This window comes from Oncorhynchus gorbuscha, linkage group LG20 (assembly GCF_021184085.1).
Source record: "Oncorhynchus gorbuscha isolate QuinsamMale2020 ecotype Even-year linkage group LG20, OgorEven_v1.0, whole genome shotgun sequence".
Classification (NCBI taxonomy): domain Eukaryota; kingdom Metazoa; phylum Chordata; class Actinopteri; order Salmoniformes; family Salmonidae; genus Oncorhynchus; species Oncorhynchus gorbuscha.
This window is the reverse complement of record NC_060192.1, coordinates 19,673,812-19,689,563: the sequence shown is the minus strand read 5'-3', so window position 1 is coordinate 19,689,563 and position 15,752 is coordinate 19,673,812. Positions and strand designations below refer to the sequence as shown.

General features: G+C 46.7%; 1 protein-coding gene across 3 annotated transcripts in view; it reads right to left on the bottom strand.

Moving 5' to 3' along the window:
- Positions 1-10,287: 10,287 nt before the first annotated feature.
- LOC124006804 (colorectal mutant cancer protein-like) overlaps positions 10,288-15,752 on the bottom strand; it is a 133,177-nt gene continuing 127,712 nt past the window's right edge. For all 3 annotated transcript variants that reach the window (XM_046316963.1, XM_046316964.1, XM_046316965.1), the window contains 3 exons: positions 13,552-13,643; positions 13,316-13,438; positions 10,288-11,273 (listed from right to left, as the gene is read on the bottom strand). In XM_046316963.1, the coding sequence (XP_046172919.1) occupies positions 11,093-11,273; positions 13,316-13,438; positions 13,552-13,643 (396 nt within the window). In that variant the 3' untranslated portion in view covers positions 10,288-11,092. The remainder of the gene's footprint in view (positions 11,274-13,315; positions 13,439-13,551; positions 13,644-15,752) is intronic.

Sequence of the window (15,752 nt, the reverse complement as noted above, 5' to 3'; positions counted from 1 at the left end):
GAATACGCTCACAACTCGCTTCCTTCGTCTGCTACCGGGTTATCTCCGTTTCAGAGTAGTCTGGGTTACCAGCCTCCTCTGTTCTCATCCCAGCTTGCCGAGTCCAGCGTTCCCTCCGCTCAAGCGTTTGTCCAACGTTGTGAGCGCACCTGGAGGAGGGTGAGGTCTGCACTTTGCCGCTACAGGGCACAGACTGTGAGAGCCGCCAATAAACGCAGGATTAAGAGTCCAAGGTATTGTTGCGGCCAGAGAGTGTGGCTTTCCACTCGCAACCTTCCTCTTACGACAGCTTCTCGTAAGTTGACTCCGCGGTTCATTGGTCCGTTCCGTGTCTCCCAGGTCGTCAATCCTGTCGCTGTGCGACTGCTTCTTCCGCGACATCTTCGTCGCGTCCATCCTGTCTTCCATGTCTCCTGTGTCAAGCCCTTTCTTCGCACCCCCGTTCGTCTTCCCTCCCCCTCCCGTCCTTGTCGAGAGCGCACCTATTTACAAGGTACGTAAGATCATGGACATGCGTTCTCGGGGACGGGGTCACCAATACTTAGTGGATTGGGAGGGTTACGGTCCTGAGGAGAGGAGTTGGGTTCCGTCTCGGGACGTGCTGGACCGTTCGCTTATTGATGATTTCCTCCGTTGCCGCCAGGGTTCCTCCTCGAGTGCGCCAGGAGGCGCTCGGTGAGTGGGGGGTACTGTCATGTTTTGTCATTAATTATCATGTCTTGTCCCTGTGCTTCCCCTTCTATTCGTTTCCCTCTGCTGGTCTTATTAGGTTCTTTCCCTCTTTCTATCCCTCTCTCTCCCCTCCCTCTCTCACTCTCTCGCTCTCTCTTCTCTCTATCGTTCCGTTCCTGCTCCCAGCTGTTCCTATTCCCCTAATCAATCATTTAGTCTTCCCACACCTGTTCCCGATCCTTTTCCCTGATTAGAGTCCCTATTTCTCTCCTTGTTTTCCGTTCCTGCCCCGTCGGATCCTCATCTATAATTCACCGTGCTGTGTCTATGTTTTGCCCTGTCGTGTCGTGTTTCCCTCAGATGCTGCGTGGTGAGCAGGTGTCTGAGTCTGCTAGGTTCAAGTGCCTTCCCGAGGCAACCTGCAGTTCTCGATCAAGTCTCCAGTCTGTTCTCGTCTTTACGAGTAGTATTATGCTTTTTGTTTTGTAAAGTTTCTTACTGGATTAAAAACTCTGTTTTCGCCAAGTCGCTTTTGGGTCCTCATTCACCCGCATAACAGTTAATCTACCCATCGTGTCCAATTTCAAAAAGGCTTTACAGCGAAAGCACAACATATGATCGTTAGGTGATAGCACCTCAGCCACACTCAAGGTACTAAACGACATCATAACCGCCATCGATAAAAGACAGTACTGTGCAGCTGTCTTCATCGACCTTGCCAAGGCTTTCGACTCTGTCAATCACCAGATTCTTATCAGCAGACTCAGTAGCCTCGGTTTTTCGGATGACTGCCTTGCCTGGTTCACCAATTACTTTGCAGACAGAGTTCAGTGTGTCAAATCGGAGGGCATGCTGTCCGGTCCTCTGGCAGTCTCTATGGGGGTGCCACAGGGTTCAATTCTCGGGCCGACTCTTTTCTCTGTATATATCAATGATGTTGGTCTTGCTGCGGGCGATTCCCTGATCCACCTCTACGCAGACGACACCATTCTATATACTTTCGGCCCGTCATTGGACACTGTGCTATCTCACCTCCAAACGAGCTTCAATGCCATGCAACACTCCTTCCGTGGCCTCCAACTGCTCTTAAAAGCTAGCTAGCTTACAAAGAATAACAACAAAAAATATCTAGTTAACAGAAGAAAGGAAGACAAAATAAGGACAAAAGAAGGACAGAAGAAAAAGGAAAAGAAAGAGGACAACAAAGTGAAACAGTCAGCACTTCTATTGCAACTTCGTATTTCGTCGTCCTAACATAGTCTACACTGCTATCTGCCCAGCAGCTAGCCAGCTAGCAAACGTCCACCGTCTACCGAATAGCAGCACTGTAGAAACTATTACACTCAACTGAACGACTTGATTAGTGTAGTGTTAGCTAGCTACATAGTTGTCTTTGCTGTCTTCGTATCCAAGATAATTGTGTAGTTTAGAGCGTGTAGTCTTAGAGTGATTATCTTAATTTACCGAGGTTAGCTAGCCAGCTATTTGTCGTCCTTAACGTAGGAGACACTGCTAGCTAGCCAACAGCTAGCCAACGTCTACTGAATAGAACTTCCGCACTCAACAACCCGGTCGCATTCCGCTTCGCTCCACAGGTAGTATCACATTTTTCATTTCATTTCATTACAGCACAACGGTTTGATTTGTTTGATCGTAGCTAGCTACATAGCTAGCTACATAGCCGTCTGTGTATCAAAGATAATTGTGTAGTCTAGAGCGATTTTCTAGGTTAGCTAGCCAGCTATTGTCGTTCTTTTAACGCAACGTAACGTAATCAACACTGCTAGCTAGCCAGCTAGCCCCCGAATAGCAGCACTGTAGAAACTATTACACTCAACGGAACGACTTGATTAGTGTAGTGTCAACAACGCAGCCACTGCCAGCTAGCCTACAAAGTCAACAACGCAGCCACTGCCAGCTAGCCTACTTCAGCAGTACTGTATCATTTTATTCATTTTAGTCAATAAGATTCTTGCTACGTAAGCTTAACTTTCTGAACATTCGAGACGTGTAGTCCACTTGTCATTCCAATCTCCTTGCATTAGCGTAGCCTCTTCTGTAGCCTGTCAACTATGTGTCTGTCTATCCCTGTTCTCTCCTCTCTGCACAGACCATACAAACGCTCCACACCGCGTGGCCGCTGCCTCCCTAATCTGGTGGTCCCAGCGCGCACGACCCATGTGGAGTTCCAGGTCTCCGGTAGCCTCTGGAACTGCCGATCTGCGGCCAACAAGGCAGAGTTCATCTCAGCCTATGCCTCCCTCCAGTCCCTCGACTTCTTGGCACTGACAGAAACATGGATCACCACAGATAACACTGCTACTCCTACTGCTCTCTCTTCGTCCGCCCACGTGTTCTCGCACACCCCGAGAGCTTCTGGTCAGCGGGGTGGTGGCATCGGGATCCTTATCTCTCCCAAGTGGTCATTCTCTCTTTCTCCCCTTACCCATCTGTCTATCGCCTCCTTTGAATTTCATGCTGTCACAGTTACCAGCCCTTTCAAGCTTAACATCCTTATCATTTATCGCCCTCCAGGCGGCTCACCTCTCACAGTTCTGGGCGACTTTAACCTCTCCACGTCTACCTTTGATTCATTCCTCTCTGCCTCCTTCTTTCCACTCCTCTCCTCTTTTGACCTCACCCTCTCACCTTCCCCCCCTACTCACAAGGCAGGCAATACGCTCGACCTCATCTTTACTAGATGCTGTTCTTCCACTAACCTCATTGCAACTCCCCTCCAAGTCTCCGACCACTACCTTGTATCCTTTTCCCTCTCGCTCTCATCCAACACTTCCCACACTGCCCCTACTCGGATGGTATCGTGCCGTCCCAACCTTCGCTCTCTCTCCCCCGCTACTCTCTCCTCTTCCATACTATCATCTCTTCCCTCTGCTCAAACCTTCTCCAACCTATCTCCTGATTCTGCCTCCTCAACCCTCCTCTCCTCCCTTTCTGCATCCTTTGACTCTCTATGTCTCCTATCTTCCAGGCCGGCTCGGTCCTCCCCTCCCGCTCCATGGATTGATGACTCATTGCGAGCTCACAGAACAGGGCTCCGGGCAGCCGAGCGGAAATGAAGGAAAACTCGCCTCCCTGCGGACCTGGCATCCTTTCACTCCCTCCTCTCTACATTTTCCTCCTCTGTCTCTGCTGCTAAAGCCACTTTCTACCACTCTAAATTCCAAGCATCTGCCTCTAACCCTAGGAAGCTCTTTGCCACCTTCTCCTCCCTCCTGAATCCTCCTCCCACCCCCCTCCTCCCTCTCTGCAGATGACTTCGTCAACCATTTTGAAAAGAAGGTCGACGACATCCGATCCTCGTTTGCTAAGTCAAACGACACCGCTGGTTCTGCTCACACTGCCCTATCCTGTGCTCTGACCTCTTTCTCCCCTCTCTGTCCAGATGAAATCTCGCGTCTTGTGACGGCCGGCCGCCCAACAACCTGCCCGCTCGACCCTATCCCCTCCTCTCTTCTCCAGACCATTTCCGGAGACCTTCTCCCTTACCTCACCTCACTCATCAACTTATCCCTGACCGCTGGCTACGTCCCTTCCGTCTTCAAGAGAGCGAGAGTTGCACCCCTTCTGAAAAAACCTACACTCGATCCCTCCGATGTTAACAACTACAGATCAGTATCCCTTCTTTCTTTTCTCTCCAAAACTCTTGAACGTGCCGTCCTTGGTCAGCTCTCCCGCTATCTCTCTCTGAATGACCTTCTTGATCCAAATCAGTCAGGTTTCAAGACTAGTCATTCAACTGAGACTGCTCTTCTCTGTATCATGGAGGCGCTCCGCACCGCTAAAGCTAACTCTCTCTCCTCTGCTCTCATCCTTCTAGACCTATCGGCTGCCTTCGATACTGTGAACCATCAGATCCTCCTCTCCACCCTCTCCGAGTTGGGCATCTCCGGCGCGGCCCACGCTTGGATTGCGTCCTACCTGACAGGTCGCTCCTACCAGGTGGCGTGGCGAGAATCTGTCTCCTCACCACGCGCTCTCACCACTGGTGTCCCCCAGGGCTCTGTTCTAGGCCCTCTCCTATTCTCGCTATACACCAAGTCACTTGGCTCTGTCATAACCTCACATGGTCTCTCCTATCATTGCTATGCAGACGACACACAATTAATCTTCTCCTTTCCCCCTTCTGATGACCAGGTGGCGAATCGCATCTCTGCATGTCTGGCAGACATATCAGTGTGGATGACGGATCACCACCTCAAGCTGAACTTCGGCAAGACGGAGCTGCTCTTCCTCCCGGGGAAGGACTGCCTGTTCCATGATCTCGCCATCACGGTTGACAACTCCATTGTGTCCTCCTCCCAGAGCGCTAAGAACCTTGGCGTGTTCCTGGACAACACCCTGTAGTTCTCAACTAACATCAAGGCGGTGGCCCGTTCCTGTAGGTTCATGCTCTACAACATCCGCAGAGTACGACCCTGCCTCACACAGGAAGCGGCGCAGGTCCTAATCCAGGCACTTGTCATCTCCCGTCTGGATTACTGCAACTCGCTGTTGGCTGGGCTCCCTGCCTGTGCCATTAAACCCCTACAACTCATCCAGAACGCCGCAGCCCGTCTAGTGTTCAACCTTCCCAAGTTCTCTCACGTCACCCCACTCCTCCGCTCTCTCCACTGGCTTCCAGTTGAAGCTCGCATCCGCTACAAGACCATGGTGCTTGCCTACGGAGCTGTGAGGGGAACGGCACCTCAGTACCTCCAGGCTCTGATTAGGCCCTACACCCAAATAAGGGCACTGCGTTCATCCACCTCTGGCCTGCTCGCCTCCCTACCAATGAGGAAGTACAGTTCCCGCTCAGCCCAGTCAAAACTGTTCGCTGCTCTGGCTCCCCAATGGTGGAACAAACTTCCTCACGACGCCAGGACAGCGGAGTCAATCACCACCTTCCGGAGACACCTGAAACCCCATCTCTTTAAGGAATACTTAGGATAGGATAAAGTAATCCTTCTCACCCCCCCCCCTTAAAATATTTAGATGCACTATTGTAAAGTGGCTGTTCCACTGGATGTCATAAGGTGAAGGCACCAATTTGTAAGTCGCTCTGGATAAGAGCATCTGCTAAATGACTTAAATGTAATGTAAATGTTAAACGCTAGTAAAACCAAATGCATGCTTTTCAACCGATCGCTGCCTGCACCCGCATGCCCGACTAGCATCACCACACTGGATGGTTCCGACCTTGAATATGTGGACACCTATAAGTACCTAGGTGTCTGGCTAGACTGCAAACTCTCCTTCCAGACCCATATCAAACATCTCCAATCGAAAATCAAATCAAGAGTCGGCTTTCTATTCCGCAACAAAGCCTCCTTCACTCACTCTACCAAGCTTACCCTAGTAAAACTGACTATGCTACCGATCCTCGACTTCGGCGATGTCATCTACAAAATCGCTTCCAACACTCTACTCAGCAAACTGGATGCAGTTTATCACAGTGCCATCCGTTTGTCACTAAAGCACCTTATACTACCCACCACTGCGACTTGTATGCTCTAGTCGGCTGGCCCTCGCTACATATTCGTCGCCAGACCCACTGGCTCCAGGTCATCTACAAGGCCATGCTCTTTCCCCTGGAAAGTGTTGCGGTTTTGGCAGCGTCTGGCAAGCTCTCCCTGGCCCTAGAAAATCCAGCGGAGAGGGTGTAAATCTCACGCCAGGCCGTACCCATGTCCACAGCAGGTCTCCAAGATGAACAGCCTCTGGTATGTGAAAACAACGTAAGTAAGGGAAGTTAGCAAAAAAGATCCGTAACATCGGGATAAGTATATTGGCTCTAAGGGCTGGGTCAGTCGGGCTGGGGTGCGAAGCGAGGCTGGGCTCAAGCCGTGGCTAGTGGAGCAGTCGCTCCGTTGCCCTCCTCTCACCACCATTGGAAGTTATTTGCACGGCCCATCTCGTGGTCTCGCAAGGGGCTGCATGTGGGGGGTTCGTCGGGGAGGTGTCCGTCGGCAGACCGGTGGGGGCGGCAACTCTGGACGCACGCCGGGCCCTTAAGTGTGTCTTGAGGTAGCCAAACGCCTCGTCATCTAATTAGTGACCCGCATGAATGGATGAATGAGATTCCCACTGTCCCTACCTACTATCTAGCAAAACCACAGCCAAGGGAACGGGCTTGACGGAATCAGCGGGGAAAGAAGACCCTGTTGAGCTCTAGTCTGGCACTGTGAAGAGACATGAGAGGTGTAGAGTAAGTGTAGAGTAAGCGGGGTCTCGTGATCCTTCTGAATGTTTAGCTTGAAAGCAGGAAGTTTCAGAAAAGTTACCACAATGATAACTGGCTTGTGGAGGCCAAGCGTTCATAGCGACGTCGCTTTTTGATCCTACAAACTAAAGGGTGTGCAATATAGAAGGGTAGTTACTGGACACCCAGAACCTTGTTTGAGGTCAGTAGGTCACATGACCAAGGAGCTATTGAAATTTGAATGTAAAAAATATAGGAATACAAAATGCTGCTCAGATTTCCACATGTTTATTAGCTTTGCAAAACAAATTATTGCCCAAATCGTGAAAATAAGACCTGTGCAATGTTGTTCACAATTTTTCCAACATGACACTTATTTGGAGTGGCTCAAATGGTTTTGAAAGTGCAGATATCCGTTGAATATCCAAACTGAAAGCGTCATTACCTCTGTATGCAATGACTGGTTTGGAGGAGTTCGTCATCATTATAATCCCATTCATTTCACAGGTGAACAGTAGATAGTAGTGTCCAGTGGGACACTGGATTATTGCATCCTAGCGTCTGTGGACTATGATTTACGCTTAACACTACAACAAGTATAATAAAATCTCGGAAGACAGAGATATCTCATGCTTTTCTAAATTATACTTTATACTTAGTCTTCTGAATGAATAAATGCTGGTTTTTGTAGCATAAGAAAAACAGACAAGCACTCAGTTGGCATTTATTTAAATTGGTTTATTACTTTATTATATAAACAAATACAACCTCTTAAAAATCAACAAAACAACGATTGCCAAGATTTGATTCCAAAACAGATCTGTGCAAATAAGGTCATTTGTTTGCCAACCCACCTTCCTTACCCCCAACCCCCTAACTTTGCCCACCCCCCTAACCCGTCTTGTCTCATTCACAGAACAGAAGATGAGACCAACCACTCCACTGGAGCTCCAGATTCACTTGCGTTGTATGCCTGAGAAGCACAACAGAAACAAAATACAGGTACTGACTGTATTTGCGAGATAAGTCATAACTATGACGGTTTATTGAGAGGAAATTACATCACTCCTATACTTGTCTACACACCAGTGCTTGCTTTAGCAGTGAATCTTACCAAACAGCAGGACTGGGGTTAATACATTCAAACTCAGGAATTCAATGGAAATTTGGTTAATGAATTGAAGCAAAATATTGCCAATGACAATTTTCCAAATGAAATTAATTAGATGGAATTGATCCACCCCTGCCTAATCAAAACATCTGTATACCAAGCTACTGATGGTTATCTAGAAACATGGGTGTCACCTGGGTGCTAGGCTCCCGGTTTAAGCCGATTTATAGTAGCTAGCAACAGTAGTGATGTTGAACGGAACAGCAGTCAGGTAGAGTGAGAATGCAGCATCTCAGATTGCTATAGAATAGTAAGTATGTTTTTCCCTCGTCCCAAAACACGCAGAGAGAGCGAGAGAGAGAGAGAGAGAGAGAGAGAGAGAGAGAGAGAGAGAGAGAGAGAGAGAGAGAGAGAGAGAGAGAGAGAGAGAGAGAGAGAGAGAGAGAGAGAGAGAGAGAGAGAGAGAGAGAGAGAGAGAGAGAGAGAGAGAGAGAGAGAGAGAGAGAGAGAGTAGCAGCCATTGGTTAACATTGGAGGTCCGGGTTTAAGTCTTGCAGAAAAACAAAGAGTCCTCAACAAGGCAATGTGGTGTTATTGTCCAGCGGGAAGTGAAAAGTGCTTTGGCCGGAGAGGATGTTTGTGTGTGTGCAACAAATCTGTGTTCATGAAGGGGATGACAAAATTAAGCATCTGGATCTCTGCTTTAAACATTCTTATACACTCTACCCTTTTCTCTCTCCTCACACACACACCCCCCTATTGTCATCTCCCCTCCATGTGCACACACCCCTATTGTCATCTCACCTCCATGTGCACACACCCCTATTGTCATCTCCCCTCCATGTGCACACACCCCTATTGTCATCTCCCCTCCATGTGCACACACCCCTATTGTCATCTCCCCTCCATGTGCACACACCCCTATTGTCATCTCCCCTCCGTGTGCACACACCACTATTGTCATCTCCCCTCCATGTGCACACACCCCTATTGTCATCTCCCCTCCGTGTGCACACACCCCTATTGTCATCTCCCCTCCATGTGCACACACCCCTATTGTCATCTCCCCTCCGTGTGCACACACCCCTATTGTCATCTCCCCTCCTTGTGCACACACCCCTATTGTCATCTCACCTCCATGTGCACACACCCCTATTGTCATGTCCCCTCCATGTGCACACACCCCTATTGTCATCTCCCCTCCATGTGCACACACCCCTATTGTCATCTCCCCTCCGTGTGCACACACCCCTATTGTCATCTCACCTCCATGTGCACACACCCCTATTGTCATCTCCCTCCATGTGCACACACCCCTATTGTCATCTCCCTCCATGTGCACACACCCCTATTGTCATCTCCCCTCCATGTGCACACACCCCTATTGTCATCTCCCCTCCATGTGCACACACCCCTATTGTCATCTCCCCTCCATGTGCACACACCCCTATTGTCATCTCCCCTCCATGTGCACACACCCCTATTGTCATCTCCCCTCCATGTGCACACACCCCTATTGTCATCTCCCTCCATGTGCACACACCCCTATTGTCATCTCCCCTCCATGTGCACACACCCCTATTGTCATCTCCCCTCCATGTGCACACACCCCTATTGTCATCTCCCCTCCATGTGCACACACCCCTATTGTCATCTCCCCTCCATGTGCACACACCCCTATTGTCATCTCCCCTCCATGTGCACACACCTACTACAGTCTCTTGCGATTCACTGCTGTATAGTTGAAGGCTGAACCTGAAACAATGCCATTCATATTGGAAGGACATTTTGCTCAATTTGAGGTATTGACTTAGGGCCCTATCCAATCAAACCTCGGAAGCAGGTTTGAGTGAATAGAGCCCATGTGTTCAGTAAGTCTTCACTATGGCAGAGTGTACTTTGTAGACTAAAAACTGGGAAGTTGCTAAGTAGAGCTGAAAGAAAGGTATTCCTTAAAAGGGAATCACCAGAAATATTTCTAAATGGCAACAAATGGAATAACTCTAAATGGCAACATTGATAAAAAATAGTTTCAAAAATAATTTGCAGTCAAACCTCAAAATAACAAAGAGGCTACCAAATCAAAGCTAACATTTGAAATAAACTGGGATATAATAGTTAATAATTTGCCAGTAAGGATAGTTAGTTTATATTATAAACTGGGTGGTTCAAGCCCTGAATGCTGATTGGCTGACAGCTGTGGTATGTATAAAAAAAATATTTTTACAGCTCTAATTACGTTGGTAACCAGTTTATAATAGCAATAAGGCACCTCAGGGGTTTGTGGTATATGGCCAATATGCCACGTCTAAGGGCTGTATCCAGGCACTCCACGATGCGTCGTGCATAAGAACAGCCTTTAGCCGTGGTATGTTGACCATATTCCCCAAACCCCTGAGGTGCCTTATTGCTTACTTATAGTGCTCCTCTCAAAAAATATAAAATGACACTTTTCCTCTATCGGTTTCTGTGGTAAACAAAATGTGTCGTTCTGCAGATATGATTGAAAGCTGTCATTTGTAGCGTCAACTCCAATTGGTCCTGGCAGTTTTACCTGTCCATCTGCTGGCCAATGAACTTGCAGCTATCACCGCAGAGTGTCCTCCCCACGTGTATGTGCCGAATAGGACTGCAGGGTGTCTATGGGTTGGTAGGGAAAGCTTACATTCTCAGCACACACACATACCAGCCATTCCCTTGTCCCCAACTCTAACCGATGCTCGTAATGATGTTTCAAATAATAATGTGGACATGAAGTCTCCTTGCGTTGCTCACCCGGAGGTCCTGTTGGTGTGGCGCTGTGAGTTTGGCTGCAAGTTCTCACAGTGATGTATTTCTCATTGCGATGGGTGAGGTTCTGAAGCGACGTCTGGTGAGTTCTCATAGCGACGTCTGGTGAGTTTCTGAAGCGACGTCTGGTGAGTTCTCATAGCGACGTCTGGTGAGTTTCTGAAGCGACGTCTGGTGAGTTCTCATAGCGACGTCTGGTGAGTTCTCATAGCGATGTCTGGTGAGTTTCTGAAGCGACGTCTGGTGAGTTTCTGAAGCGACGTCTGGTGAGTTCTCATAGTGATGCCTTGTGAGTTCTGATAGGGATGTCTCATCAGTTCTCATAGGGAGGTCTCATTGGTGTGTGGCCGTGAGTTTTCCTCCTCCAGCAGGGCGATGCGTTGTTTGAGCATGCGAACCTGTGTCTCGTGGCGCTCCACCATGGCCATCATCTGAGCCTCCAGCTTTTTCAGCTTACCCTGGTGCTTTTTCTTAGCTTTCTCATACGCAGCCACCAGGTTACTGGACAGAGGAAAGAGAGAAGAGAGAGACAGGTTAGAGAGGAGAGACAGAGTCAAATAGCTAGACAGGAAAATGCAGACAGACTTCAGTTTTGATGTGGTGAGTCAAGTCACAGAGGTACTAAGGGGTTGAAGTAAAATATAAATGGTTAGATGTAGCAACTAAGCGTCAATGTGTTTTAAGAGGAGAATTGTGTTTGTGCTATCCATAAAGAATAGTGCATTAATTCACCCATTTCCCACTAGATGGCAACCCCTGTATTACAATGCAAGCCAACTACTGTTATAAAAGAAAAGAATCCTAACAATAGCTCCAATAAACTCATTGGATTGTTGAATGAATACATCTTCTTTATACAGTGGGGCAAGAAAGTATTTAGTCAGCCACCAATTGTGCAAGTTCTCCCACTTAAAAAGATGAGAGAGGCCTGTAATTTTCATCATAGGTACACTTCAACTATGACAGACAAAATGAGAATCACATTGTAGGATTTTTAATGAATTTATTTGCAAATTATGGTGGAAAATAAGTATTTGGTCAATAACAAAAGTTTATCTCAATACTTTGTTATATACCCTTTGTTGGCAATGACAGAGGTCAAACGTTTTCTGTAAGTCTTCACAAGGTTTTCACACACTGTTGCTGGTATTTTGGCCCATTCCTCCATGCAGATCTCCTCTAGAGCAGTGATGTTTTGGGCTGTTGCTGGGCAACAAGGACTTTCAACTCCCTCCAAAGATTTTCTATGGGGTTGAGATCTGGAGACTGGCTAGGCCACTCCAGGACCTTGAAATGCTTCTTACGAAGCCACTCCTTCGTTGCCCGGGCGGTGTGTTTGGGATCATTGTCATGCTGAAAGACCCAGCCACGTTTCATCTTCAATGCCCTTGCTGATGGAAGGAGGTTTTCACTCAAAATCTCACGATACATGGCTCCATTCATTCTTTCCTTTACACGGATCAGTCGTCCTGGTCACTTTGCAGAAAAACAGCCCCAAAGCATGATGTTTACACCCCCATGCTTCACAGTAGGTATGGTGTTCTTTGGATGCAACTCAGTATTCTTTGTCCTCCAAACACGACGAGTTGAGTTTTTACCAAAAAGTTCTATTTTGGTTTCATCTGACCATATGACATTCTCCCAATCTTCTTCTGGGTCATCCAAATGCTCTCTAGCAAACTTCAGACGGGCCTGGACATGTACTGGCTTAAGCAGGGGGACACGTCTGGCACTGCAGGATTTGAGTCCCTGGTGGCGTAGTGTGTTACTGATGGTAGGCTTTGTTACTTTGGTCCCAGCTCTCTGCAGGTCATTCACTAGGTCCCCCCGTGTGGTTCTGGGATTTTTGCTCACCGTTCTTGTGATCATTTTGACCCCACAGGGTGAGATCTTGCGTGGAGCCCCAGATCGAGGGAGATTATCAGTGGTCTTGTATGTCTTCATTCCTAATAATTGCTTCCACAGTTGATTTATTCAAACCAAGCTGCTTACCTATTGCAGAATCAGTCTTCCCAGCCTGGTGCAGGTCTACAATTTTGTTTCTGGTGTCCTTTGACAGCTCTTTGGTCTTGGCCATAGTGGAGTTTGGAGTATGACTGTTTGAGGTTGTGGACAGGTGTCTTTTATACTGATAACAAGTTACAGGTCTGTGAGAGCCAGAAATCTTGCTTGTTTGTAGGTGACCAAATACTTATTTTCCACCATAATTTGCAAATAAATTCATAAAAAATCCTACAATGTGATTCTCTGGATTTCTTTCCTCATTTTGTCTGTCATAGTTGAAGTGTACCTATGATGAAAATTACAGGTCTCTCATCTTTTTAAGTGGGAGAACTTGCACAATTGGTGGCTGACTAAATACTTTTTTGCTCCACTGTACATGGGTAGCCATATACACCCCCCCCCACACACACACATACATACAATAAAGCCAAATGTATTTTCTACAAACATTTTCACTTTTAATCACAAAAAATATTTCCTCTGAGTGTTACTATGGTTACCTGTTTTCCCGTATTTCCCGTGAGTGTTACTATGGTTACCTGTTTGCTCGTTTCAGATCGTTGACGAACTCGGCACTCTGCTGGTGGCGGACCTCGCTACTCTTGGTTAGTCTTTCCAGCGCTGCCACTAGCTCCTGGACACGCCCCTTTAGCTTCTTCTCCCTGAGACACACACACAGGATGAGTCAGGAACACACACACACACACACACATAGCAGATAGACAGACATCCACACAGAGATACACACGCGCACACAGTGCGTTGGGTTTTTTACCGTCTCAGTGCGTTGGTGAGCTCTGCTGCCAGGTCGCTATCATTCAGTGTCCTCAGGTCTGATAGGCTGATGGCCGGAGAGTCTCCACAATCCTGGAACATAACAATACCATGAAGAGCTGGTCTACAACCATACAGTGCTAATACTAATCATTATCATACTACGCCTGGTGAAGTGATGGGCTGAGGTGATTAGGCTGCCGACAGATCAGTAATTAAAGGTGGTGTAGTCAATCGACTGCTCTTCCCTCTGCCAGCCTCTAGCTGACTCACCGTTTAACCAGTCAACTTCTAGAAAGTCTTTGTTTTCATTTTCAAAAATCCACTGGAGCTGACATGCTTGATCCACTTTTGCTGCAGCTCTCGCTCCCGTTTTCTGAATCATTAACTCATATTTTTTACGTAACGATTATATCTGGGACTATTCCCAAGGTTTGGAAGGCGGCCCATGTACTCCCGCTTAACAAAGGTGGTGACCCTTGTGATCTAAATATATATACACACACACACACACACACACACACACACACACACACACACACACACACACACACACACACACACACACACACACACACACACACACACACACACACACACACACACACACACACACACACACACACACACACACACAGTTGAAGTCGAAGGTTTACATACATCTTAGCCAAATACATTTGAACTCAAGTCTTCACAATTCCTGACATTTAATACTAGTAAACATCCCCTGTCTTAGGTCAGTTAGGATCACCACTTTACATTATGAATGTGAAATGTCAGAATAATAGTAAAGAGAATGATTTCTTTCAGCTTTTATTACTTTCATCATATTCCCAGTGCACCAGTCCCTCCTGCAGCAAAGCACCCCCACAACATGATGCTGCCTCCCTGTGCACCCCACTTTTTTTCTGATGTCTTGGCTGATTTCTTTTGATTTTCCCATGATGGCAAGTAAAGAGGCACTGAGTTTGAAGGCACAGTCAACTAAGTGTATGTAAATTTCTGACCCACTGAAAAATGACTTGTGTCATGCACAAAGTAGATGTCCTAAACGACTTGCCAAAGTAGTTTGTTAACAAGACTTTTGTGGAGTGGTTGAAAAACAAGTTTTTTATGACAACAACATAACTGTATGTAAACTTCCGACTTCAACTGTATATATATACAGTTATATCACTGCAACTATATGCAGACTGTAACTACCAATTGGACATCAAAATGTTTACAATTGTTTATACAATTGGACTATAGCGACATCTATATGTTCACAGCTGCCACTACATTAAAGCCATCAGATGCAGTTTATCATAGCGCACTGCGCTTTATGACGGGCACCAATTTTAGTAATCATTACTGGATTCTCTACCAGAAAGTTGGTTGGCCCTCTTCAATGTCACGTAGGTTTGATACATTGCTATCTTTTAAATTATATAGCCCTTTTACAAAAAGTCCCACTGTACCAAACATCATCACTAGACATACGAGTTATCACACCTGGTCTCAGGGATGGTTAACTCTAGAAATTCCTTTGGTCTCTACTGAGATAACTAGAAGCTGATTTACGTTTTTTTGCACCTTATTTGTTGAACAATCTTCAAAACGTTCTAAAATGAGAATAGCAAAATTATTATAGCAAAATTATGAAAGCCATCGGGACAATATTCTAAAACACTGTTGTGCGTACACGTTTTGGACTCTGATCAGCGCTTTACAGTGATTAAGTTAACAAAGATCCCTTTATAATAACACATTCCATCATCGCATTTGCCTAATGGCATACAGTTAAGCAGAAGCGTTTTTACGATTTACACACTGGGGGAGGGTCCTTTTATTAACGCATTTCATGCAATTCTACGTCATTTAGGCCTACATGAGAGGAGACATTATCAGAATATTTTTTACACTACGCAAAGGACCTAAATGAGTGGCTACTCTTGACACTGTCAAACAGATTTAAAAAACAACCTTTCCAAAAAGCATTCATTGTCATTAACTTAGCCTTAAGATGCTTTTGGGAAACCGGGCCTTGGTCTTGACCTGGCCCAGGTCCAATAACAATAAAGGAGACACAGATTGTACAACATTAGGAGGAAATATATAAATATTATAGGCTACAAAATCAACTTTCCAGTGGCACTGACTCACACAATTATGAAGACAGCATGAATATGCGTAGCCTAGGCTTCTCACCGTACCAGTGAT